Genomic DNA, 25084 nt, shown 5'->3' with positions numbered 1-25084 from the left:
TAATTAACGAACCGAAAACGCAGATTAGTCACATATGAATATGGAAGGAATACAACGATACGAAATATTACGAATACGAATGGAAATCAAATTTCATTAATAATTAATATATCATTTTATAACGTAATATATATATATATATATATATATATATATATATATATATATATATATATATATATAAAGGTTAGCGGGTTGACCCGCGAACCCAAACAGATAACCCAACCCAACCCATGAAATAAACGGGTTAGTGGGTTGGCGGGTCAAAAATCTCAACCCAAACCCATCTATTTTCGGGTTGGATCAGTCTCGGGTTACGGGTTGGATCGAGAGTTGCCACCTCTAGGAAATAACGATGGTGGTCAAGGCGATGGAGGATGAAGGCGATGACAATGGTGCCCTTCCTATTTAATGAGAATGCTTTCCAATAGTTTCTGGGATTTCTCCAATGAGTTCATTCATGGATATATGCAAAAATTTTAGATGGGATGTCAAGAACTTGAAGATATATAAACAGGGGAAATAAGATTCTGGTGTGAGATATCAACGATTGAGGCTTTTAGATTAAGAATCTATGTTTATAGATCTTTGTTTTCCTGGATCCACCTAATGCAAACGAATTTTTAAGGTTTTCGGACATGAAAGGTTTCTAGAATCGAACTTTGCAGATTTGGAATCGATGTTTACAGATCCATTGTTCAAGATTGTAAAGCTCAGTGTCCTTGAAAATCTCCATTGGTGCCGAAAATGTATATAGTCTCCAAAATTTGTGGTGGATGGTGGGTGAATATTTTTGGTTTCGATTTCTAGTTAACGATATGTACTAAAATGAGTTTCTTACGTGGAATATTGAGAAATTGATTTTATAATTTATTTAAATTAGCACTTTGGTTTTGATTTCCAAGTTAAAAAAATAAGTTAGGGATCAAACGTGCAAATTACCCTAAACCATAGGGACCATTCGTGTAATTTACTCTATTATTTATCATGTTTTAAATTTTTAGTTTTAGACTTTAGACTTTATTTTTTTAATACTTTATGTTTATTTTCAACAAAATGCTAATGGTGTTAAACTTTGATTTTTTGAACGATTTTATGTTTTTTGGAATACTAGAATCCGTGTTCTTTATTTTAGTGTATTTAAAATGGATACAATACTATTTATCACAACTAATTTTTACTATTTTGAACCCAAAAATAAGAAAAAGAACATAATCCATAGCTTAAAATCGAAAACCCATAAATCCAACCCGAAAAACCGAAAAACCGACCATACAAAAACCGGGTTTAAAAACCGGAAAACCCGACTTTAGTACAGTTTGGTTTGGTTTAACCAAAACCGACGTCCCTAGGGAAATGTGTATAATGTATACACAGGTTCTAATTCCCAGTTCTATATCTTCTGTGCATCTTTACAATGTGCATATATGCAGGGTGCAGATTTAAGAATGGTGTATCAGTTTTATAACTTCACATTGGATAATTAGTCGAGACTTCTACAGTAATTCAAAAACAAAACTGTTTTTGGTTGCGTTTTCACGATTAAGGTCTAATTCATACTCATTTTATGGAGTTGTATTTGTTTTGGTGATTTGAATCGAAAATCGGGTCCTTCAACAAAGAAATTTTGTGTTGAGGTGGAGTTTGTAGGCTCGCACACCAAGTGTTCGATAAAGTTCTCAAAGAGGTCAATGGGTGTTCTTGGGGTTCGGTAACATGGGTTTGACTACCAACGAATACCACAGGAAGTAAAGCAAGTAAAGAACTTTAATGTCTATTAGCAGCCATGAAAAAACGGTGATTATGAAGAAGATGGGGGGTGGCTTTGTTTAGTGGGTTAGAAAGAAGAAAATTGTCTCGAAGGCGTTGTGTTTCTTGATCTCCTCAAGTATCCAGAAAGAAGGTAAGGAGAATGACTTTTTGTGCAATCTAGCTTTTGATTCAAGCGGGTGGTGAGATGGTAGCTGAATGAATAGCAAGTAAGGATAATGATTTTTCAGGGAGAGATAGAAGGAAAATGGAGAGAACACAGTGGTGGATTTCATTAAAGTCAAGGGGTAACGGCTTTACCTTTTAAAAACTTGAAAATGACATTTTAAACCCAATAATATATATATATATATATATATATATATATATATATATATATATATATATATATATATATATATATATATATATATATATATATATATCATGCTTCAATGGATGATGGTGGCGATTGAGGGGACCTATATATATTGTTGGAGAGATTGGTGGTCACTGCCCACTGATGCTGGCTGCTGCCACCTTTGATGGTCGTTAGCTATTATTGCAGGTGGAGAGAGAGAGAGAGAGAGAGAGAGAGAGAGAGAGAGAGAGAGAGAGAGAGAGAGAGAGAGAGAGAGAGAGAGAGAGAGAGAGAGAGAGAGAGAGAGAGAGAGAGAGAGAAGCTTATTTACTTTTTTGTCCAGAAATCACGTGAAGGAGATCAACGGTGGGGATTCAGACCGTTACTTTTCTTTTTATTTTTGAGTTCTGAGTCATGGAATGGGTTTAATCCTTTTTCTTTATCCTCGATGAAACATACAACTGAGATCGAGGGTACCTCTTGGGGTTCCGGTTAAGGTAGGCGGTGGGAGGTGGAGGTCGGTGGTAGGGGATGCCGGTGGTGTTGTTATATAGGAGGGAATGGTGTTGGATTAGCGGTGTTCAAAGACTAAAGCTTAAGGGATGAGGTTGGTTGGTAGAGTGGGTGAAATAGTAATTCAACAATTACTTAACGTCACAGAGGGTGTCAAAATAATAGACGAACGCAAACCTTCAAAAATAACTATTTTTATGAAATTTTCTAGATTTCTTAGCCTCCAATGATAGAAATTAAACAGCAAACTGCAAAGACAATTTTGCATTTCTCTGATATCAAAAATATTTTCATAGTTTTTCTCTTGTTTTCTAAAGTTGAATCATTTTTAGTTATAAAATTATATATCTTCTAAATCTATAGATGTAGTCTTTAAAAGAATTAGTTTTACCATACAAAAAGGTTTAACGGTACAGCTTGTTATCTTTTTATCATCTCAGTCATTGTACGATGATAATTAAATCTTGATTAAATGTGGACACTAACCATTATTGTTTAAAAAAATATATAAAAAATTGTATCTTACCTTTTTAACAGCGTAAATGAAATGGTTGATTGTGATTAGAAAAAAAAATCCGATTAAAATCATGATCTTAAATCTTAATTGTTACTTTTTGATTCAGCATATATTTTGTAAGAATGACATGAAGTTTTTGGGTTATTTAGATATAATGATATATAATGGTTTGTGGATGATATTGCTGTCACCTTGGGAATAGTTGAGGGATGAGAAGTATTATGGGTACAAACGAGTTATAACGCGGGTGATGTGGCGCATGGTGACGGCGTCGTAACGGGGGGAACACCGCTCCCTATCTCGTTGCTTCTCGTCATTTGAATCTCGTGGGCACGGAGACGAGCAGAAACGGCTAAAATTTAACCGTTTGAAATATTACCGTTTGAAAACGGTCAAATACATTAATAAAAAAAAAAAAAAAAAAAAAAAAAAAAAAAAAAAAAACCTTTTTACATCTATATATATATATATATATATATATATATATATATATATATATATATATATATATATATATATATATATATATATATATATATATTTACATATACTCATTTCATTTCAAATCTTATCTATATTCTTATTTCTTTTCTAAAAAAATGGAGCAAAACCAAAACACCTCCCCATCATTAAACCCAAACACAACCTCGCCTCTCGGGTTTGCCGGTTATGAAGGTTATTTCAACCTTTTATCGACTCAAGGCTCACCACAGATTCCATACCAAGGCGCAGCTTTCAGCCCCGCTTCACTGCCACTACAGTTTCCCAACTCACCTTTCTTTCAACAAAATCAAGGCGGTCAAAACCCAAATTTACAACAAAATCTTTTCCCTTCTTTTGCTTCGATGCAACAACAAACCAACCAACCATCGCCTACGACACAACAATCGGGTGAAGCGGAAGCGGGAGGTAGTAGGAACAAGAAAGGGAAAGGAAAATCAATAGCGGTAGAATCTGAAAATGCAGACGTTCCACAATGGTGGACACCGGAGGAGGAATACGCTTTGACGGCGGCTTGGTGTGCTACTTCAAAGGACGAACTTCGTGGAAATGGAATGAAAAAATGAGCTTATTGGGGGGCGGTGCTCGACAAGTTTCACGCTATTTTAAAGAAAAATCCGTATCGCAATAACGACATGTTGAGCAGCAAATGGGGTATGATAAGTAAGCGGTGCAGCAAATTCAACGGTATTTACAACCGGATTGTGGCGCAACAACAAAGTGGAACCAACGACTTTGATTTGTTCAAAGCTGCGAAGGAACAATATCGGGTCGAAATGGGTCATGTTTTCGACTTTGAAAAATCATGGAGATTGTTGTGAGCGGATCCAAAGTGGAATAAAACGTCTACATCGTCGGAGGTTCAATCCAAAAGGTCTCGCAATTCTAGTTCGGTCGACATGCCGGACGCACGGACTAACATCGACCTAAACGCCGATGATGATGAGATCCCGGATGATATCCAAGAGATATCCCCACCACGACGACCGCCCGGACGCGACAAAGCGAGGCGCGCTGCAAGACATGCGGAGGAGGTGGAGACGAGAGCAAAAGATGCGGCGGAAATGAGAACGAAATTTGACGAACATAATTTGTTAATAAAAGAAAAAAATGAGTTGAAACGTCGTCATTTGGAATTTCTGGAAAGTCATGCACGGGAGAAGCGGGAGTAAAAAGAAAGGGAACTAATGACACAACAGTTGTTAATTCTTCGGACAAGCAAGGATGGTTTAGCACCTGCTGATCTACCGGTGCTACAAGCAATGAAGGAACAAATTAGGAAAAAATATTTGGGTTGATTGTGTGGTATTTAGTAGTGATTTCAATGTTATTTTAGTTATTAATTTAGGTTTAAAATTATGTTTTTTTAATTGTAATCGGATTTTAGATTTTAAATATTATGTCTTTTTTTTTGTTTTTAAAATTATATGTTTTGTAAAAAAAATATTAGTTATTAAAAAACGCAAAAAGAGAAAAAAACGAAACCAAAAAAAAAAGTTAAAAAAAACGAAATAGTAAAAAAAAATACAAAAATAAAAATATTTATTTTCAAAATGTTGGTGTTACATCTTGTTGTATATTGTTGTCTATTTCCTCACTTGGTGTTATAACACCACTTGCTTATGTGGCATGTAAGGTGGTATTGCATCTTGTTGCCCACACCCAATGCTCTCACTTATTTGTCACATAAGTTTTTTTTCATGTTTTTTTAATATTTCCTCCGATCATTGAAAACATGAAAATTCTCGTCTTTCCATTCCCGATCATCCCTAAACCCATGTAACAAATAAAGAAACACAAAGGACGAAAAAGAAAAAGGAGACAGAAAGTTCACAAATTTTTTTACCAGAAAATCTCTCTTCTTTCCTAAAATACATGTAGCTGTGTTCTCACTTCCTAATGCCCCGTTCCCAGGACTATTTCGACGATACCTTCCACCTTTATACCAGTTTTTAAACGTATTTTTTAAGTTATTAATATATTCCTTTAACGTGTCTTTTGATTATCAATATGTTACCTTATAACTTTTATATAGGGTAAAAGTATATTTTGTTTGGATAAGAAAAAGTTATTACTTAGAAAAAGATTAAAAGATATTTATTTTGAGTAAAAAGTCTTTTTTGTATTTATTTAAAGATTAGATAATTTGATAAAAATAATAATACATAATAAACATGTTAAAAACTATAAGATGATAACATGTTGAAGCAAAAAAAACATGCTAAAACAATATATTGACATAAAAACTTGTTAATGGTGGTAAAAGTTATCAAAAGAAAAAACAGTTGTATAACACTATAAGTATGAAACGGATTTCATAATTCTGCTTTTATAAATTTTACCAATATTTTAATATAACTTTAACATGTTTTTTTGCTTCAACATGTTATTATCTAATAACTTTTCACACGTTTTTTTTATCAAGTTATCTCATTGTTGGAAAAATACATAAGACTTTATAATATGTTTCTATTAATATTTTTCCAAATAATAACAATTTTTATCTAAGCAAAATCTTTTTTGTTAAAAGGTGATAACATATTGAAGTGAAAAAACGTGTTAAAATAACATATTGATAACGTAGAAAAATAATTTAATAGTTAGGTTAGTGATATTTTATGTATTACAATCTAATCTTCAAAGGTATAAGTGTCATTGCATTAGTTTTGTTAAATTTTCAGGAAGAAAATGATAAACATTGGTCAACTCTGTATGCACGAAAGGACATCAAGACCAAGTGTTGTTGGATTAATTTAGTGGGTGTGTATTATGGACCAAAATAGGTAAAGAGAAATTATATTTCTATCCGTTTGAAATGATGATAAGTATATTATAATAATAATTATATTATCAAAATGTAACAATTGTCATCACATTGATAGAAGGATAAATATGAAGAAAATGTAAGAAAATATTTATTTTCTCAGATAAAATGTAAGGTGTTTTATTGGTAATAACCATTTTAAATAATCTAAAACCATGTTACAAGAGGGGAGGTACCAATTGTTACTTAAAGGTTCAAAGAAGGTATCATTGAAAACAATATATAAAGATTAAGGTTGCGTTTAGTTACGGAAAAATAATTTTTATTTTTCGTTTTTCGTTTTAAGTTTTCACGGGAAAATTTAGAAAACAAGTTTAGTTAAAATTTATTCATTTTTCATTTTTAGTTTTAGAAAATTAGAAAACGTGTTTATATGTGTATTTTTCTATCGGTTTTCATTTTTATAAAACGGTAGCGGTGGTAGGGTGGGGGTGGAGGCGGCGGCGGAGGCAGTGTTGGTGTCGATGATGGAGACGGTGGTTGTGGCGACGACAATTAGGGATGGCAACGGGGCTGGTTTGGGACGAGTTTTGGTAATCTTGTCCCCGTCCCCGAATATGAAAATCGATCCCATCTCCGACCCGATTTCCAACGGGTACCCGTTTACCAAACACTATCGTGTCTGCGGGTATCCCAACGGGGTAACGGGGATCCCCATTTAACATTCAAATTAAGAATAATTTTGATGCAATAAGAATACAAAACCGTTAGACTTAGTGATGCAAGCATAAATTCATATCCAAAATAATTTTGATAATTTACAATACCATTAAGAGCAGACATATTTGTTCTGATACATAAGTGATTATTAGTGGCAAAAAAAACAATAAAGACACTAGCATTCATAAACAATAATATTACTATTACTCTAAGTACTATGAATAAAAAAATACAAAAAACTAGCACTACAAATAAACAGAAAGTTATCTCGAGAAATTATCTTTAAATCGTTCACAACAAAGAAGATAACCCAAGGAATTTAATATATATATATATATATATATATATATATATATATATATATATATATATATATGAACGGTTTCGTTTCGGTTTTGGTTTCAGGTAATCGGGACGAGTATTTTGTTTACCATCCCCGTAACCAAATCCGCAAAAATTTTCTAAAAGCATACCAAACCCGATCCCGGCCCCGATTAACCGACCCCAAACCCGACCCTAATATGTCGGTTTTCCGTTTTCACCATCGGGTTCGGTATTTTTTGCCATCCCTAGCGATAATTGTGGCAGTGATGGCGGTGGCGGTGGTGGTGTTGCTGGTGATGTGGTAATGGTGGTGGTAACGGTGGTGGTAACGGTGATTGTAGGTCGGTGATTGTGGTGATTGTGGTAATTGTGTTGAGTGGGTCGGTGAGTGTTTGTTAGTGTGAGGGTGTGAGTGTGTGTGTTTGTGGGTATGTATGTGTGTTGTGGATTTGTGTTTGTGGGTGTGGGGGTGGGTGTGTGTGTTTGTGGGGTGGGGTGGGATGGGTGTATGTATGTGTGTGTTTGTGGGTGTGTGGGGGGTTGATGTGTTTGTGTGTGTTTGTTTGTGAGGGTGGGGTTGGGGGTGTGTATGTGTTTGTACTTTGTAGTTTGTAGGGTAGATGTGTGTGTGTGTGTGTGTTTGTTTGTAGGGGTAGGGGTGGGGGTGGGCTTGAGAGCCGATGGGTATAGGTAGGGGATATGGTGGGTTGTGGGTGTTATGATGGGGGTAGGTAGATATGGGTGGGTTGGGAATGGGTGTGTATTTATATTTTAGAAAAAACTTGGAATTAGAAAATTATGGAAAACAATGATTATTGGTTTTCTAAAAATTTACAACTTCTTTGTAATTTTAAAAAACGGAAAATTTTCATTTTCTATGAAAAATTTAGAAAACTAAACGCGTTTTCAAAATTTTCATTTTTCTTGAAAAAAATTTCCAAAAAACGACCCATTTTTCCACAACTAAACGCAACCTAACATACTTTCAGTTAATTCTGTTTCAAGAAATATATTTTTAAGAAGAATATTTATGACTATATGTTGTAACTTTATAATCAAATATCTCTCGTTCGATTTATAAAGACCTTTAAACGTTCCTTGTAATATACTACCTCCGTCCCAAATTGATAGTCTACTTTTGAGTTTTGAGGTCTTTTTTCTTCAACTTTGACCTTAAATATTTTTGTGTTTGATAGATAATACTTGAAGCAAAATATATGAATGAGTTGTATTTTAAATGTTTTTTCATTGTTATAAGTTTTATCAAGTAATATATAACACAAATAAAAATATTTAAGGTCAAAGTTGAAGAAAAAAAAACTTCAAAAATCAGAAGTAGACTATCAATTTGGAACGGATGGAGTATATATATATATATATATATATATATATATATATATATATATATATATATATATATATATATATATATATATATATAAAAGAAAATAAAAGAAAGTAGATTACATTTATTTTAGGTGTGTTTTCTCTGACAGAAAAAACCAAGGACAACGGAACTTTTGTAATTACTTATTTGGCAACAAACTTTTTTGTGTAAAAGGGATTTTGAATTGCATTCATTAAGCAGATGTCGGAAGTGGATATAATAAATAAATAATAAATTTAGAGATAGACAGCAATATATGGAGATTGAATCCTCTGCATGTGCCCAGCCCCAAGTCGAACCTTTTAGAAATTTGTTTCCCCACAACCCCACCAAAAATAAAAGTTGAAGGAGTTAGGTCATAAAATATTCTTATGTTATAAACTTCATATCATATGCTGTATTTTATTTTAATTAGATTTTAGAAACTGTCGTTGTAGGCGATAGATATAGAGTGCATTTGATTTTGTGATGTGCAAATTACAAAGTCATGATTGAAATTGAGTTTCTACAAGCAAGTTACCGTTAAGTCATAAAGTGTGAGGCCGATTTTAATGATGTTATGTTGTCACCGTGATTAAATGTATGATATGAGTGAGTTGAATCTGGATTGAATTGGGTGATAATATGATGACTGTATGATCTAATTTATTACGATGCAACACATGATATAAATGATTTGCTTACATGATTGACGACTCTCATCTATTTATTTATTTATTATCTTACCTTCTTCCCCCTGCCTCTCACCCCACCGATTTTGTCCAATCAATCAATCATGCACACGCCTCAACACTGCTTAACCATGTTTCCTTCTCTAATATATTTTTTTCTATATTTATTTATAGAGCATTGATTAAAAAAAAAGATATAAACCAATCAACGATAACAAAAAATAAACAAAAAAAAAAGCCTTTATTAAAATTACTCCACTTCAATTAAAACACTAATATTTTAAAACCGTAAATAATGGTTTGCTCAATAGCATGTTTATAATAAGGGTATGATCCGGATCATAGACAATAATGACGGACTTGAATTACAATTGATATGCTATCTGATTTTATTTTGGTTTTGCACATACACGTGCTTTTGCCACAAACAAATAGGAATAGGAGATGTACAAGATTGTTTGTTTGTTTGTTTATTAGAGGAAAAATGATGATCAGTTCAGTAGCATTCTCATCAAAATGATTACAAAATATTATAACTAATAAGTAGGCAGCAAATCCGTAATAAACAAAACTCAACTCTAATGGCTCCCTCGCTCAAATCAGTGAGATCTCAATCTGATCTAATTCAATTCATTTACTTGTACAGTTTGATAAATGCTTGGCCATATATTATAAGATTACTTTTACCCCTTTGTTTTTCCTTCAATAGTCACCCATGCCCCCCATGCCTGGGCCCATTGCCGGCGCATCCTTCTCATCCTTTGGAAGTTCAACAATCACAGCTTCTGTTGTAGTCAATAAAGAGGACACGCTGCAAAGCCCAATACCCAACAGATTCAGATTCAGATTCCATTTCCATGTGAAAAAATAACATAAATTAGGGTTCACCAAGGAAGGGTAAAAAGGTGGTCATATAATACCTTGCAGCATCCACTAAAGCCGTCCTGATCACCTTCAGGGGGTCAATGATTCCTTCCTTAACCATGTCTACATATTGACCTATTAATTTATTTGCAAACATAAAAAAAAAAAAAAAAATTAAAAATCAACAAAACAAAAGAATAATTTCCATTCCATTAATTGTTAGAAAGAACATCAAGCATACTTTGAAAAATCTACCAATGGCATTGCTATAACTAGGTAGAGTTTTTCAAAGTACATTGCTTGCTAATTTTATTTTTATCAAAGAGAAAAGAGAAAAGAAGAACCTTTAGCAGCATCATATCCAAGGTCAGGGTTATCTTGCTCCAATAGTTTCCCAACAACAACAGCACCTTCTACTCCTGCATTCGCAGCAATTGTGTACACAGGAGCCTTCACATACACACAGCCAATAAACAATCAAATGTCAATAAAACTACACTGCTAGCTGTTTTTTATTAGGAAGAAGAGGGGAATTACCTTGAGAGCATTTTGAATTATTTGAACACCAATCTTCTGATCAAAATTAGCTGTAACAAGATTATCAAGCTCCTTTGAAGCATATAGAAGAGCAACACCACCACCTATAATCATAATATTATTATCACAATTAATAAGAAATACTGTAAAATAGTGCTTGAATAGTAAAGACATGATTTAATAATCTACCTGGCACAATTCCTTCTTCAACTGCAGCCTTGGTAGCATTTAGAGCATCAGTAACTCTATCCTTCTTCTCACCAACTTCAGCTTCACTCGCTCCTCCAATCTGACCAATCACAGCAACACATCAATCATTTACATAACAAAACTATTTAGAAATAAAACAAAAAAAAACAAGAATCAAACCTTCAAAACAGCAACACCACCAGAAAGTTTTGCTAATCTCTCTTGGAGCTTCTCCTTATCATAATCAGAAGTGCTCAATTCAATCGACGACCTCAACTGTAAAAACACAAAATCATACATGTTAGCAAGTTCAGGTACATAAATTAAATATACAACAAGCTACTGTAATACCTGTTCGCATCTTTCTTCAATTCCTTTTTTGTCACCAGCCCCATCAAGAATAACTGTGTCATCCTTTGATATTGTAACCTAAATGTATATATATAATATTATTAGCATATATTGCATGTTTCCATTTGTGCAAGCTAGAGTTGTTGTGGTTGTAGGAAAAACAAAGTGCTTACTTACCCTTTTGCAAGTCCCTAGCATTTCTGGTGCCATTTTATCAAGATTCATGCCAAGTTCATCAGTTATGACCTACAGCAAATTTATGGAAACAGAAGCAAATTTTAAATCAAAATGTATACACAACAAAGTAGTTGAAAATAAGCAAAAAATGAGACCGACCTCTCCTCCGGTCAGAGTTGCAAGATCCTGCAAGTTTGACTTTCGGTTCTCTCCAAAACCAGGGGCTTTAATGGCACAGACCTACACAACAATATGCACTATTAGATTGGAAGAATTATAACCCAACAAATAAACAAACATTTGATGAAATAATTGTTTAAACGATTATAAAAAAAAAAATGATACCTTGATACCAGCACGGAGTTTGTTAAGAATGAGAGTGGCTAATGCCTCACTCTCAATATCTTCAGCAACAATCAGCAGTGATCTTTGATTCTGAAATGCAGCATATAAGATGTGGTAAATGGGTAATTCAGAAGACACAAGCAAGCATTTTTACTATAAACTATTGACTAAATTCGTTACCTTCAGAGCCAATTCTAGAACTTTGACTATGGCGTTTAAGCTGGAGATTTTTTTCTCATGTATTAAAATCAAAGGGTCATCTAATTCCTGTAAAAACAAAGAGATTGTCAGTAATTAGATATATGACAACTCATTGGTAACACGAGAGGCAATCTGTAAATAACAAATGCAGTTAGAAGAATATTAATGCTTACACATTTTTGATTCTTTGTGTTAGTGATGAAGTAAGGTGATATATAGCCTCTATCCAACTTCATTCCCTCAACCACTTCCAATTCATTGTAAAGTGTTTTGCCATCCTGCAACCAATCCACATTACATTCAAAACCATTACAGATAGAAAACATTACAAACTGGTATTCTAAAAATATATATAAATAATATTTTATTCAATCAAACTGGTGAGATAACTTCTGTGAAGAACTTTATGAGGTACTTACAGAAATGGTGATAACACCTTCTTTGCCAACTTTCTCCATAGCCTTGGCAATAAGTTCACCAATCTCCCTTTCTCCATTTGCTGATATTGTCCCAACCTTTTTATTAGGTCATATCAAAAAGACATCAACTAAAGAGTTAGTACTAGTAGCCTGATTGAGAAAATTATAGCTCTAATTTCTTTCAGTAAATGGAACAAACCTGTGCTATTTCTTCAGATGTACTGATCATCCTAGCTCTGCTCTTCAAGTTCGTGACAACTGAATCAACAGCCATGGTGATCCCACGTCTAAGATCCATGGCATTCATTCCAGCTGCAACTGACTTGCAGCCTTCTGAATAAATTGCACGTGTAAGAACTGTTGCGCAGGTAGTACCTAAAATATTGTTACACCAAAGATTTAGCTCATTTCAGCTTTAACGAATTCTATTATCAATCCAAATAAGTGAAAAAACAAAAAGAAAACTCACCATCACCAGCAGCATCGTTGGTGGCATTAGCAACCTGCTTGACAAGGCTAGCACCCACATTTTTCACCCTGTCTTTAAACTCAATACTCTTTGCCACAGTGACACCGTCCTTTGTCACCTTGGGAGCCCCGTAACTTTGTTCAATGACAACATTACGTCCCTTTAAAAGATCAACAATCAAAGTTAGCTACTGTATCTGCAGCAGTGCAATATTTCGATCCTACAAAGATACAATAACCAATAAAAAGTACAACATAACTGCAATCTTAATACTGACTTTATAACGAAACTAGATAGGGCATGCAGAATGCAAATGCAGGAGTCGCAATATAAATAAAGGAAAACTATCGAGTTCGTATAGGTGTTGTCATTTCCGCAAGGATATGCAAAAGATCCAACCGTTTAATGACTAAATATGGCAATCGAGCTTAATTAGTAAAGCTTTAGTACTTAAGAATCAGTCATTTCAATGGTGCAGTCTATTTTAGACATTGCCAATGACCATAAAAATACAAAATACAATCATCGCAAACAGAAAACGGTGATTAGAATGACCTTAGGACCCATTGTGACTTTGACGGCATCGGCAAGCTCTTCAACACCTCTAAGCATCAAAGCTCTCGCCTCTACTCCAAATCTAATTTCTTTCGCAGCGTAGTTTCGGCTCCAGCTTAAATTCGAGCTAACCTGAATCACAACACACAGTAGAATTTTAAGCCTTAACTGATCTTACAAAAGATCACGAGATCATTAATGAACTACATATACTATAATATACAGCGTATACCTGCTGAGCATTGTTTCTGGCGATCCTGAAAATGGAAGAACAAACAACAACAAAGTTAAATCAATGGATAAGTTTCTTGCTGTAGCACATAATTCCTAGATCAAACGTTAGAATGAAACTGACCTTGATTTTGTGGCGAGATTGGCTGCTAGACGAAACATGGTGGCGGCGGAGGAGAGTATTCAGAAGAGAAAGGGCGGAATGTGAAATGGGTAGAGACTAGAGACTAGAGACGGGGTAGAGAGTAGAGAGAGATATTAAAATAGCAGAGGAAGAGAAGGATCCAGAAGAAATCCAGATTCGTTTTAGGGTTTAGGGTTCTACGGAAACTCGACGACTCGAATTAGACGGCGTCTATCTTCTTGTCTCGGATTGGCTGTTGGCTTCAGGATCGGAGTATTGGACACGTCAACTCTACTGGACCTGGCCCAGTACATAACTTTTTGGGCCCGTCTTCACTTGTACTGTTAAGCTAGAGCAAACGAGAAATAGTAATGGAGTTTTCAATTTTTTTGTATTATAGTGGTTTTTTTATTTATTAGACCATTGTATTTGTAAAAGTTGTTTTTTGTTAAAATAGTTTTACTTAAAAAACTTATTATAACAATTGGATTTATGATGGCATAAAACAAGTTGTAACATTTTTATTAAAAAAAGTCATTGTTTATAACTGAATCAGGTGTCTTTAATCTTTATTATAAAAATAATTTTATGAGTTAATCATTTCACAAAAAATCAGTGTTTCGTGTTTAGAAAAATAAAAATGCTTAGAAAACATTCCATCGACAGGTTTTATGTCAACATTAAACAAGTAATACATATTTTTTTAAATAAAAAAAAAATCATCCTGGTTATTTTTGTTGTCTATAACGACTTTTTCACTTGGCCTTTTTAGGCTTGGGAAAGTGGGGTGGCATAAGCATAACAAGGAGGAGGTGGCATCTAGGTGTCATGACACACACCGACCCACTATTATGGCATGATAAGATGACAAGTTTAAATGGCATTGAAATGTCTAGCTTGGTCTCTCTTTCCTTTTCTTCCATATTATCTATTTTCTTCTTTTTCTTGTCACAGTGCACCACTCATTTACATACGTCAAGACGACATGAGATATGAAAAAAGTGATTTGGATAGTTCTTACCATAGACACCACAGCCCAAGCCTTATGAGGAACTTCAGCCGTACCATATGAGATCTTATGACAATTTATTTTTTTCATCAAGTGATGACAATGGTATGTATGGTGGCCAAGTAGGTATGCATGCATGGCGGCCAAGTAGGCAATGGAACTCTTTTCATGTACTATCAATTTGAAGAAAAGAAAAATAAGTTATCAAATATATAGGTATTAAATAAACAAAAGAAAATGAGTTGCATGTACATGTAACCTTGACATTGCATCCTATGTCGATAGGTCAAATGAAACTCTAAACCAATTTAATCTTTCATGTGCACACCCTTTCTAATACTCCTTTCTATCTGTTGGTTCTATCAAGTGAGGACATTATGTTTCACGTGTTCGATCTAGTGACATCTTGACTTATGGATAATGCATGTTGAACTTTTGCTTTATGATTTTAATGTATATTTATAAACCTTTCATGTTTGTCAAACAATTATCTTTTATGTTTTATGATATTCATGGCAAAACATCTAATGCAACTCTAAAATACATTTTAAGCTTGTTATACAGTATAGCTTGATGATTTTGTTTATCGTGTCTCTTCGAAAATGGTCTACATCTAACAATTTGATCCACTATTCAAAGACTATCTTTAAATAATAAATTTGGTAAAAGGAAAGTGCTTAATTTTTGTTTGTCCTTTACATTGCAACTATCTTTAAGGGTTCCCATTCTTCCAATGAGGGTTTTAATACTTCCACCGGACAAATAATATTTTGACAATTATACTCAAGAGAGAAAAATATATTTTTTTAAACGCGCATGACGAAACCTTCATCTGTGTTGCTTCTATAACGGATGCTTCTTCCTCCCACTCTCAAACGGTAAGCGAAATTGAATTCATCCTTGATGTCTTATTTGAATTTTTAACCATGTGTGATGTATGATCTTGTTAAACTTGGCTTTTATGTCTGATTTTGTTAAAATTAAATAGATAGGTATGGTTCATTGTCCTAATTGCAGTGGCCATCACCACCCATCACCGGTCGGAAAACAACTACCCCTGATAAAGTTGCAGAAGCGAAAATTCAATCACATCTTTGTCATTCACCACTGCATTATCCAGCAAATGAAACACCATCTCCAAATCGCGCTCAAGATCCACTTTGAAAAGTAGAAACTATAAGGAGATGGAAGTAAATAATTCAATGGTTAACCTTCCGAATCTAATGAAGATTAATGTGGTCGGTAAAAAGAAGGTTGCAAACGTCAAGGTGGCCATGGAGAAAAACATTTGTTGCAGTTTTGCCAAGAAAAAAACCACCATCTCTTTTCGTATGGGCTTTGTCGTTAGGGCAAGTTGCGCCTATTTCAACGAGGACGGTGCCGCCAAAGTTGCCAAGTCCAAGTGGCAGGACTAGCTGTGAGGGAGTCCGCAGTACTTTATGCAAAAGAAAGCATCATCGGAAGAAGCAGATCAACATTATTCAAATTTTATGAACAATTTGTTATTGCAATGGAGGTTTGCAAATGCTCGAACCGAAGCTACCATGTATCGTTAAAAGCATGCATACGTACCAACATTGAAGGAGGAAGAAGAGGGAAACCGTTTGCTTCCCCATGGGTTCGTTTGGAAACAAAAAAATATATATTTCCATTTTTTAAATATTTATAGATTAAGATCAAGGGCATAATTGTCAATACATTATTTTTTTTCAATGGAATGATAAAAACATTAAGTATAAGAATCAGAACCCATCTATAAATAATAAAGTTTCCAATAAATCAATTAGCCTTTTCGAACTGGTAATTTGCTAAAACATACAAATCCATAATACTCAACGATCTACATGTTACAAATTATCAAGGCGGGCAACTCTTTTATCCCTTGCATAGCAACATTTCGAAGATCTTTCACAAGATGCCTAAGATGAAGATATTATGACATGTTTCATCTCATCCATGTCTTTAGGCCGATTTTATATTATATAATCACCACTTAATTCGCACTTGAAAGGATTTATCATATATGGATGAGATAGTCAATCTTTATTATCAAGCAAATGTTCAACTCACAATGGCAATAACTTTCATCCATTATTCTTTAGGAGTTTAGGCACATTCAAACAGTTTGGGCTTGGTCCTCTAGTCTTAGTACATGAAGCATTTTTGATTTATCATGCATGAACATGAAGCATTAAAAAGGTTCAGCCAAGACCAAAAACAAAACAAACCACTCTACATGGTACTGGAAAATAAATGGTAATGGACCCAAAAATCGAACCACTCTAAACATGTTTAGAACCATGTCCCAAACCAAACCGAAAATGTATACATACTTATGTTAATATGTTTGTTTTAACTTGAAATAACACCTTAAAATAATGTGATTTCAAGTTTGAATAACGAAAAAACACCCATACATACATTGATGACATAATTTCATTATATTATTACTGTTATGGACACAAAACAAAATTAAAAGAACACAAACAATATAATAATACCAACCCTCCAAACACTCACACAGCCAAAAAAAAAACTAAAACAGCCCAAACTTACAAATATACAAATGAATGAACAAGAAGAACACACTGCACACACACACACACACACTATCCCTCTCCGTTTCTGAAAAAAAAAAATTAAAAAATTGTGTTTAGCCCTGAATGGGAGTACCTGTCCTGGCTTGTGAAATACGGTTAGCGTATATGGTTACTAATCGCAACTGTGTGCTGTTGAGACCTTCTAAATATGGCAAGAACGCTTTTCCAAGCATTATGTAGATGTCCACCAGGCAAAACACCACCGTCTGCATGCACAAACCAATTACAATCAGTTCCAGTTCTTTACTAGCGGATTCTCATGGAATTGGAATCCCAGATTCCATTCCATTGTGTGTGTGTGTGTGTGTTTGACCTTTCCTAAGGGAGGGTGGAAGGAATTTGATAAATATAAATAAAAGTTTGTGAAAAGTATTTATATTCAGAAGGCTGACCTTGCGAACATCAGCACTTTGGTTACTGAAGGCATCAAAAAGCGCAGGCAAAAACGATGGTAATTGAGCCATTAAATCATCATGGGAGAGCCTGCCTACAACCTGAAAAGTAGAAAATTCACCATGCAATGCATTATATATTATATTAGTGCATCACCCCAACCCAATCCCATGATAAATTGATAATCATTGAGAGAGAAAGTAAGTACTAAGTACCTTTGTCAAACAATTTATACAATTAACAAGTGTTTTTTCATCTTCAGTAACCAACACCGGGACTATAACCTACAAAGGTAGATTATTAGATCATAAAAAAAAATCACCAAAATGAACACAAGCCGATATGAAATGGAATAACTTACACTTAAACATCTAAAAGAATCATATTCAGACATAACAATACTCAAGCAATGCTCTGCTTCAATTGCCACCTGCATTTACAGCTTGCGATCATACATAAGATATAACAAGAAATTTTTTTAATAATATCTATCTACTTTTGAGAATGGACATACCACTATTTTCTAAAATCCAATAACTAAATCGACCTGATTAAAACAAAAACAAAAACAAAAACTCACTTTTGGGTTTGAGTCCTTGGTGACGTGTAGTAATTTTTCAACTACAATCTCAACAGAATCCTCCATCGCCTCTTTCTGTTGAAAACAGCATCACATATGATATCATAATGTAAGATTAATATATGATTGTGAAACTGAAACAATGAGCATAAAAACATAAAAGTAATAAACCTGATTTTTTAGCATTTCAACTACTAATGAAAGAGCAAGTTCCCGGACAGATGAATCAGAGTCATCCAAAACCTCAACCACAGCCGTCAATATTTGATTGAAATACTACAAATAACACCACACAATATGTAAGTAAAATCACAACCCAATAATATTTGCTACTTTTGATCAACAGTCTCATCAACACTAAAATATTTTTTATTAGGAGACACTCCTCAATTATAATTTTATATTTACTATCAAGTTTAACTATAAAATGACAGCATATCAAATAACAGAAATACGCAAGTACACATTTTACATCAAAACATCAACTATCAAATCTAAGAATCACATTGTTCATCATAGGATATACATTTTATAGCATCTTACAGACATAATTATGCTAAATTAATTTCTTAAATTTCCATTTTTAATTTTACTACTAATATTTTTCCAAATTTATTCTCATGACAATAAACTGTTAAATAATATATTATTTAACTTATTTCATCTAGGTGTTACATATTTTTTAATTGCCAAGTCAAAAGTAACGTTTTTAACCGTCAAATTGGAATTTTTTTAAACAATAGTTAAAATATTTTCAAAATTTCTCCAGTTCAAAAATGTATTTTGAGTGACTTTTTATTCCTGTCATGGAATGTTAAAATGGGCACACTGGCTAGAACGAAATCAAGAATGGGACTGATTTTGATAATGAAAAAAAATGATGGGTTAAATGGATAAATTTTGTTTTAATTCAGCTAATTTTTCCACAAGGTTAAAGTTGTTCTTAAGTTTCAGTAATGCTATAGACATCAGTAAATATACAATCCATATAAACATGAAAAGAAGAAGACACGCATACCTTAGTCCATATGGATGAATCATTGACCAAAGAGGCATCAACTAATTGCTGAAGTGCCGAGCACTTGCTTGCAGCAGAATACTCATCATTTCCATTACAGATCTAAGGGGAAAACACAAGAACATGAGATCATTATGCATTAGATATTGTTCCCTTTAAACAACTTGAAACATTACACACCTGATTAAGGATTTGAGGAATGCTTGGTCCAATATCTGCAGAAAAGTCACTCTTCAATTCTGTGAGTTTCAAAAGACTGAATTCCAATTCTGCTGCAGTCTTCTCATCATCATGATTTACACAAGGAACTGAAGAAACCTCCATACTTGGGTTGCCCTCCAAAACTTCTGATCGTGTATTCCAGGATCTTACTTTATCACTTGTGGCATTAACTCCATTTGATGTATGAATGTCCTGATACACGTGGTCATCACTTTGTACAGAAGTCCATTTCCTACCACCATCACTATCAACAGAGCCACTAGAATACCTTCCAAACATGGGAATCTTCTTCGATACCCCAATATACCCATCTTCTGAAGAAGTCCCAACAACATCATAAGGATCATAAGAGGATATAGAACGATGTCTATCTTTCCTATAGTTCATCAAGTCCACCTCTATACGAGGTGTAAGTTGCTTAAGTGCACGCCTCAAAGAATTCTGTTCTTCAACCGATAAACTAAGAATATAATTCAAAACAGAAGTCGAATCAAAACAAGAGTACACGGATATGATACATGTTATAGCTGCCTCCTTCAGTTTTGTATTTTTATCATGCACCAAAGGCGTCAATTTAGCAAGCCATAACTTCAGAATCCCACTGTTACCATAGGCTTCAGGGTTTGGCACATTTTTATTAAATGAAGTCACAGCAAACTCGATTACAGCAAGTTTTGCTTTGGGTGATCGTTGTTCATCTAAAGAACGAAGCAAAGCTGGCAAAAGAGAATCCACACTGTAGATTTTCCCAACAATTTCTAAAGTTGAAGAGCAAGGTTGCCTCACTGATTCTTTTGGATCAATTAATCGAGAAAAAACATGTGGTAAAATCCGCTCCATGTAACTTTCAAAAGGTTTTCGACAAGCTGGGATGAGATCTGAAAGTGTTGTGAGAGCTGCTTGTGCGATTTTATGATGAGGGTCATCTAAATGTTGGAAAAACATTTTCATGACTTTCTCAAAACTCTGTATGACTTCTTGAATTCCTCGAGGGCCTTGTTGTAATAAAGAGTGTAAGTAACTAAAAGCAGCAACTCTGGCATGCCAATCTGAATTAGAACTCAGCCCATCGGTTAAAGCATCATTGAGAGAAGATGGTCCTTCTGTAAAGGTAGGTGTGTCTGTAGAGGATAAGTGGCTATCATCAAAGCTCCTGCGTCTGTTTGCAGACATTCGTCCTGATACAACGTTTTTTCTTGAAAGTGGTCTTTGAAAATTTGGGACCTGGTGTGAATGTGAATGTGGATGTGAATGTGGTGTGTCTAAGTATTGTCTGTTTACAGACCTCCTGGCAACCCTAATGTCATTATGATCTTCAAAAGAGCTTCTTTCTACTCTTCTAGCTGTGTAGGATGAATGAGATGAGAAAGTCTCGTTTGAGTGTTTGGAAGTGTCTCTTGAAGCCTGAATTTGTGACATGATGTCTGATAAAGCCAAGCCCCCATCATGATTGCTACTTCTAGAGATGCTATTGGAAGCAGGAACAGCAAGAGGGAATGGTGGATCACGAGATGAAGGCGCGTCCACTCCTGCGCTAGGAGTAACAAAAGAATTTTAGTCATTTAAAATTACACCAAAAAAAAAAGAAGAAGAATGATTTAAAACTTATACCAAGATCAAGACTTGAAGATTTAGGTCTGTCGAAATCCAAACCTTTAAGCATGGTCTCAATGGCTGAAACCTTCTCTTTGCTTGAATGCAACATGCTTTCCAGACTACGCTCTGTACCACCACCCTTATTTTGTGATGATAAAAGCCCAGAGGAGAGAGAGGTTACAGAAGAAGGTAAGGTTGTGCTTGTGCTTCTATCCATGGCAACTATGGCTGAAGTTCCATATCCAGGTGGATTTGAAGGAGTGGAAATGTGGGTGTTAAGTGACACTTGTGGATTTCTGTCACGAAGCAAGGGTGAAGCGTGCCTCCTGTGCATACCTCCATCTTCATCGTTTATTATCTATGCAAACAATAATATCTAGTTAGAACAAATAACTGAGTAACAGCCTTTTTTTATGATAATTCAGAAAAGTACAAGAATTAAAAAAAAAAATGTTTTCAAATTTAAAACCACAAACCCTTTGAATAACAGGATCAAACAGTGAAAACAGCCGACGGGAACGATCAGGCCATGTTCTGGAGAACATTCTGTAGCAAGCTCTAGCAGTTGCTCTCACCTGTTGTCATTACAAGTTAATCACTATATACTATATAGTAATAATAATAATAATAATAATAATAATAATAATAATAATAATAATAATAAGAGTATTTGTTTCATACCTCACTCATTGCATCACCAACACAACATTTGATAAGGTCCTCATAAAGGTCTGCTGAACGTTGTATCTCAGGGGCATCAGCCCAATATTCCAATATCAACAAAGCATACTCACAGCATCTGCAAATATTTAAAAGAGATTGTAATATGAAACTGCCTGAAACTATAATTAAAATAATAAATTCAAACCTGGCACGAAGTATTGAGCTCCGGTCATGTTTTGCAGTGTCTGCAACACGAGGTAGTACACGGGAAACTTTGCAGTTACGCAACATCTGTAAACAGAAAATTTGAAAAATTAAACGAATTATATTTGAAAAAAAAAAATCAAAACAACTAAAACTAAAACACAAATTACCGTTTTTATGCAGTTATCTGCTGACTCTGCGATTACAAGTACTGTTATCACAACAAGCTTGAAAAGGACCTGATTTAAACTTAAGGGTCAGTAAAACATTTGGCATGTCAATGGTATAAAGATAATTTTTTACTCACAGGGATGAACATCTCTGCACATGCCTCAAAATCTCCCAGCAGCTCTTTGGATAGAAAGTTTAGTAAGTGGCAAGCCTATCAAAAGTTTTCAAGGAAAAAATGAAATGCATAAACTATTAACAACTTAAATAATTTCAGACATATGAAACTGTAGGATACCTGTTTAACTATGCTAGATCTTCTATCAGCTAACTGTGTGCTTAAGGGACCAATAAGCTGCTTTAGAAGTCCACGAAAACATGAATAATCAATCGCACCTGATGTGAATGTGATATAAGGTATGTGAGAAAAAACAAATTTCCACCACAAAAGAGTTGTACAAAAACATATAAGAAATTAAAATGCCAGAATGAAAAAAAAAAAAAATAGTAATATATTATACAACATACCTCCAATGACAAGGCCCTCTATCCTTTGCATGGCACCAATGCGGATGGACCAATCTTTTTCGGGAACAAGAATTGAAGAAATCTTCTCAAATTCCCGAATCAACTCCTTCTCTGAGTACACTTTGATTGGGTCTACTGGCTTTTCATTGACATCAGTTTCACCTGTGATGGAGATATATTGATAGTCAATACATACTGCTGATATAAACGAAACAGGAACAAAGAGAATATCTAATATGTTCAAGGACAAAATAAACATAACCTGAAAAAAGAGAAACTTCGCGAGAGGAGCTTTTGGCCTTTGGGCTGCTTCTTTTGGGATTATGATTAGAGAGTTTTGCATCAGCAGGAGCATGACGTCCATTTGAAGGATGATGCTTTGGTTCAATTCTCTCTAGTCTGGCATTTATATCTTTTACCTAAGGATTATATTCAAGTCAGAGATGGAAATCAAGCTCAAGAGAATGGCAAAGCATGCTAGTAGTAACATAATCACCATTGATGATGGAAGCTGATGCCGATGAAGTTCTTCACGAAATTGAGACCCAATTTGAGTATACATCTCCTGCAGCCACAGAGATAAAAGGAAATAATATTAATTAATAATCATTCAAATTATAGCAAAGCCCTAGGTTGGAAACTGGATTACCAAAAAGTTTCAGGACACTAACTAAGAAGAAAGAGATCATATAAAACCTCATGAGAATATGCCTTGAATAGAAAAGATAGCATAAACAGCCAGACCATGCCCCTTACTAACCTCTATACATAAAATAGCAGCTTCTCGGACTGCTGGATTAGGGTCATATAGCATCTGTAATATCTGATCATTTGAAGAAAGGTGGACACAGTAAGTATTACAATTTCCAGTAATTCAGTAACGTAACATAGGATTTATAAGACACTTGCAAATGACATACAGGAGGCAGAATGGCACGTTGAAGTGGTAGTTCTGTAGATGCAAAAAGATTAATCGCAGTTGTAACAGTTCTTGCAAACTCCTCTCGAACTCTCCAACTTTTGTGAATCCAAGCATTGGATCCAGCTCTCTCTACAATGAGGGTTGGAGAAGAAACCTGCACCACCGGTAGAGACAGACTAGTAAGCTTATCTGATGTAATTTTCTCTTTTTTTTTCTTAAAAAAATTATTTAAAATGTAAGATAGCATCCACCAGCAATCGTAAAATCACTCGGAGAAATAAAGTAGAAACTACAAGATCACATAGAGAGAAGGCAATTCGAATGCACCCACCATCAACGAACAAGATAATGCGAAAATGCATTTCGTTTTCAAATAGGGAATAACATAAACTTCCATAAAGATTAAAATTTCGATAAGAAACAGTCAATGTTGACTCGAAATTGACAGCAAATTTACAGACGCCGGCATAGTACCTGCATGAGAGTGATCAAAAGGCGTCGAGAAGCATCGCGAACGGGTTGTTTCCCATCACCAAGGCGCTCAACGGTTGCAGGAACTAAAGTATTCAAATGAAGCTTAAAGTGATCACCAGATAGAACCGCAGCGGAATCGAGAGCCTGTAACCCGCCTTGTGAAACCCTAAAATTATTGTCTTTCAAGAGATCCACGCAACAATCGACGAGAGACGTGACCTCCGACGACGATAGGCTCTTCCTCGATGCTTCTAGAAGTTCGAGTAGCCTTTCTACTCCGGCCATTCTCTCTTTCGTATCCTTGGCACGTGCCATTTCTAGCGCCTCCTCCATTTCGCGGAAGTTGAACTACAACCACTGATCTAATCAGATCTGTCACGAATTTGTCCCGGGATATGGCGGTGGCTGAGCAGCCGGAAACGGTGGTTGGTGTGATGTTGACAGTTGGCGGTTGTAAGATCGACGGAGCGGATGTAATAGTCGGAGTATTTTACCGGTGTGACTGACATATGCGTTTTGTAGGATTATGGTACAGCTAGCAGCAACTTCCCAACGACACTTTCCCAATTTTCTATCAAGTGGCCCACATTATTTGATAATCTTATCTAGCAATTAACGAGGTAATTAGAGTTCGAACTCGTTAAGCTCTATCTTAATAATTTTTTAGTTTCATTAATCATACAGTAACTAGATTATAACTCACATTATATATATATATATATTAATTCACAAACGGGT

The 25084-nt window shown here is 34.7% G+C and overlaps 2 protein-coding genes across 3 annotated transcripts; both read right to left on the bottom strand.

Moving 5' to 3' along the window:
• Nucleotides 1–9952: 9952 nt before the first annotated feature.
• On the bottom strand, nt 9953–14202 carry LOC145014861 (chaperonin CPN60-2, mitochondrial). The gene is made up of 18 exons (XM_078973300.1): nt 13970–14202; nt 13847–13871; nt 13615–13746; nt 13060–13219; nt 12790–12965; nt 12591–12686; nt 12345–12449; nt 12151–12237; nt 11971–12060; nt 11785–11865; nt 11626–11694; nt 11449–11526; nt 11278–11373; nt 11098–11197; nt 10909–11012; nt 10716–10821; nt 10428–10506; nt 9953–10318 (listed from the first exon to the last, which is right to left on the bottom strand). Exons 1-18 carry the CDS (start codon nt 14005–14007, stop codon nt 10210–10212), a joined length of 1731 nt encoding a protein of 576 aa, XP_078829426.1. The 5' UTR covers nt 14008–14202; the 3' UTR covers nt 9953–10209.
• A 3194-nt stretch (nt 14203–17396) lies between these two features.
• Nucleotides 17397–24886, bottom strand: LOC145014251 (CLIP-associated protein-like). Of its 2 annotated transcripts, none has more exons than XM_078972629.1 (21): nt 24347–24886; nt 23871–24026; nt 23711–23773; nt 23447–23515; nt 23213–23369; nt 22951–23112; nt 22721–22818; nt 22562–22636; nt 22425–22493; nt 22256–22341; nt 22069–22186; nt 21864–21962; nt 21403–21745; nt 19750–21320; nt 19570–19671; nt 18723–18827; nt 18552–18626; nt 18333–18401; nt 18187–18255; nt 17971–18072; nt 17397–17784 (listed from the first exon to the last, which is right to left on the bottom strand). In XM_078972629.1, exons 1-21 carry the CDS (start codon nt 24677–24679, stop codon nt 17632–17634), a joined length of 4074 nt encoding a protein of 1357 aa, XP_078828755.1. In that variant the 5' UTR covers nt 24680–24886; the 3' UTR covers nt 17397–17631. The 2 variants fall into 2 exon arrangements, with proteins under 2 accessions (XP_078828755.1, XP_078828756.1); XM_078972630.1 differs by having other exon boundaries at nt 21445–21745.
• Between the last annotated feature and the right edge of the window lie 198 nt (nt 24887–25084).

Source organism: Lactuca saligna, chromosome 9, assembly GCF_052625555.1.
Source record: "Lactuca saligna cultivar CGN05327 chromosome 9, ASM5262555v1, whole genome shotgun sequence".
In the NCBI taxonomy this organism is placed as follows: domain Eukaryota; kingdom Viridiplantae; phylum Streptophyta; class Magnoliopsida; order Asterales; family Asteraceae; genus Lactuca; species Lactuca saligna.
This window is presented reverse-complemented; position numbering and strand designations above follow the sequence as displayed.

Coding starts and splice junctions, on each gene's coding strand:
- LOC145014861 (XM_078973300.1), bottom strand. CDS start 14,007: ATGTTTCGTCTAGCAGCCAATCTCGCCACAAAATCAAG. Junction 13,872..13,969: donor AATCTCGCCACAAAATCAAG/GTCAGTTTCATT, acceptor TTCCATTTTCAG/GATCGCCAGAAACAATGCTC. Junction 11,866..11,970: donor AACTCCGTGCTGGTATCAAG/GTATCATTTTTT, acceptor ATTGTTGTGTAG/GTCTGTGCCATTAAAGCCCC.
- LOC145014251 (XM_078972629.1), bottom strand. CDS start 24,679: ATGGAGGAGGCGCTAGAAATGGCACGTGCCAAGGATACGAAAGAGAGA. Junction 22,819..22,950: donor AGAGGGCCTTGTCATTGGAG/GTATGTTGTATA, acceptor CATTCACATCAG/GTGCGATTGATTATTCATGT. Junction 19,672..19,749: donor TTCCTCAAATCCTTAATCAG/GTGTGTAATGTT, acceptor TTTTCCCCTTAG/ATCTGTAATGGAAATGATGA.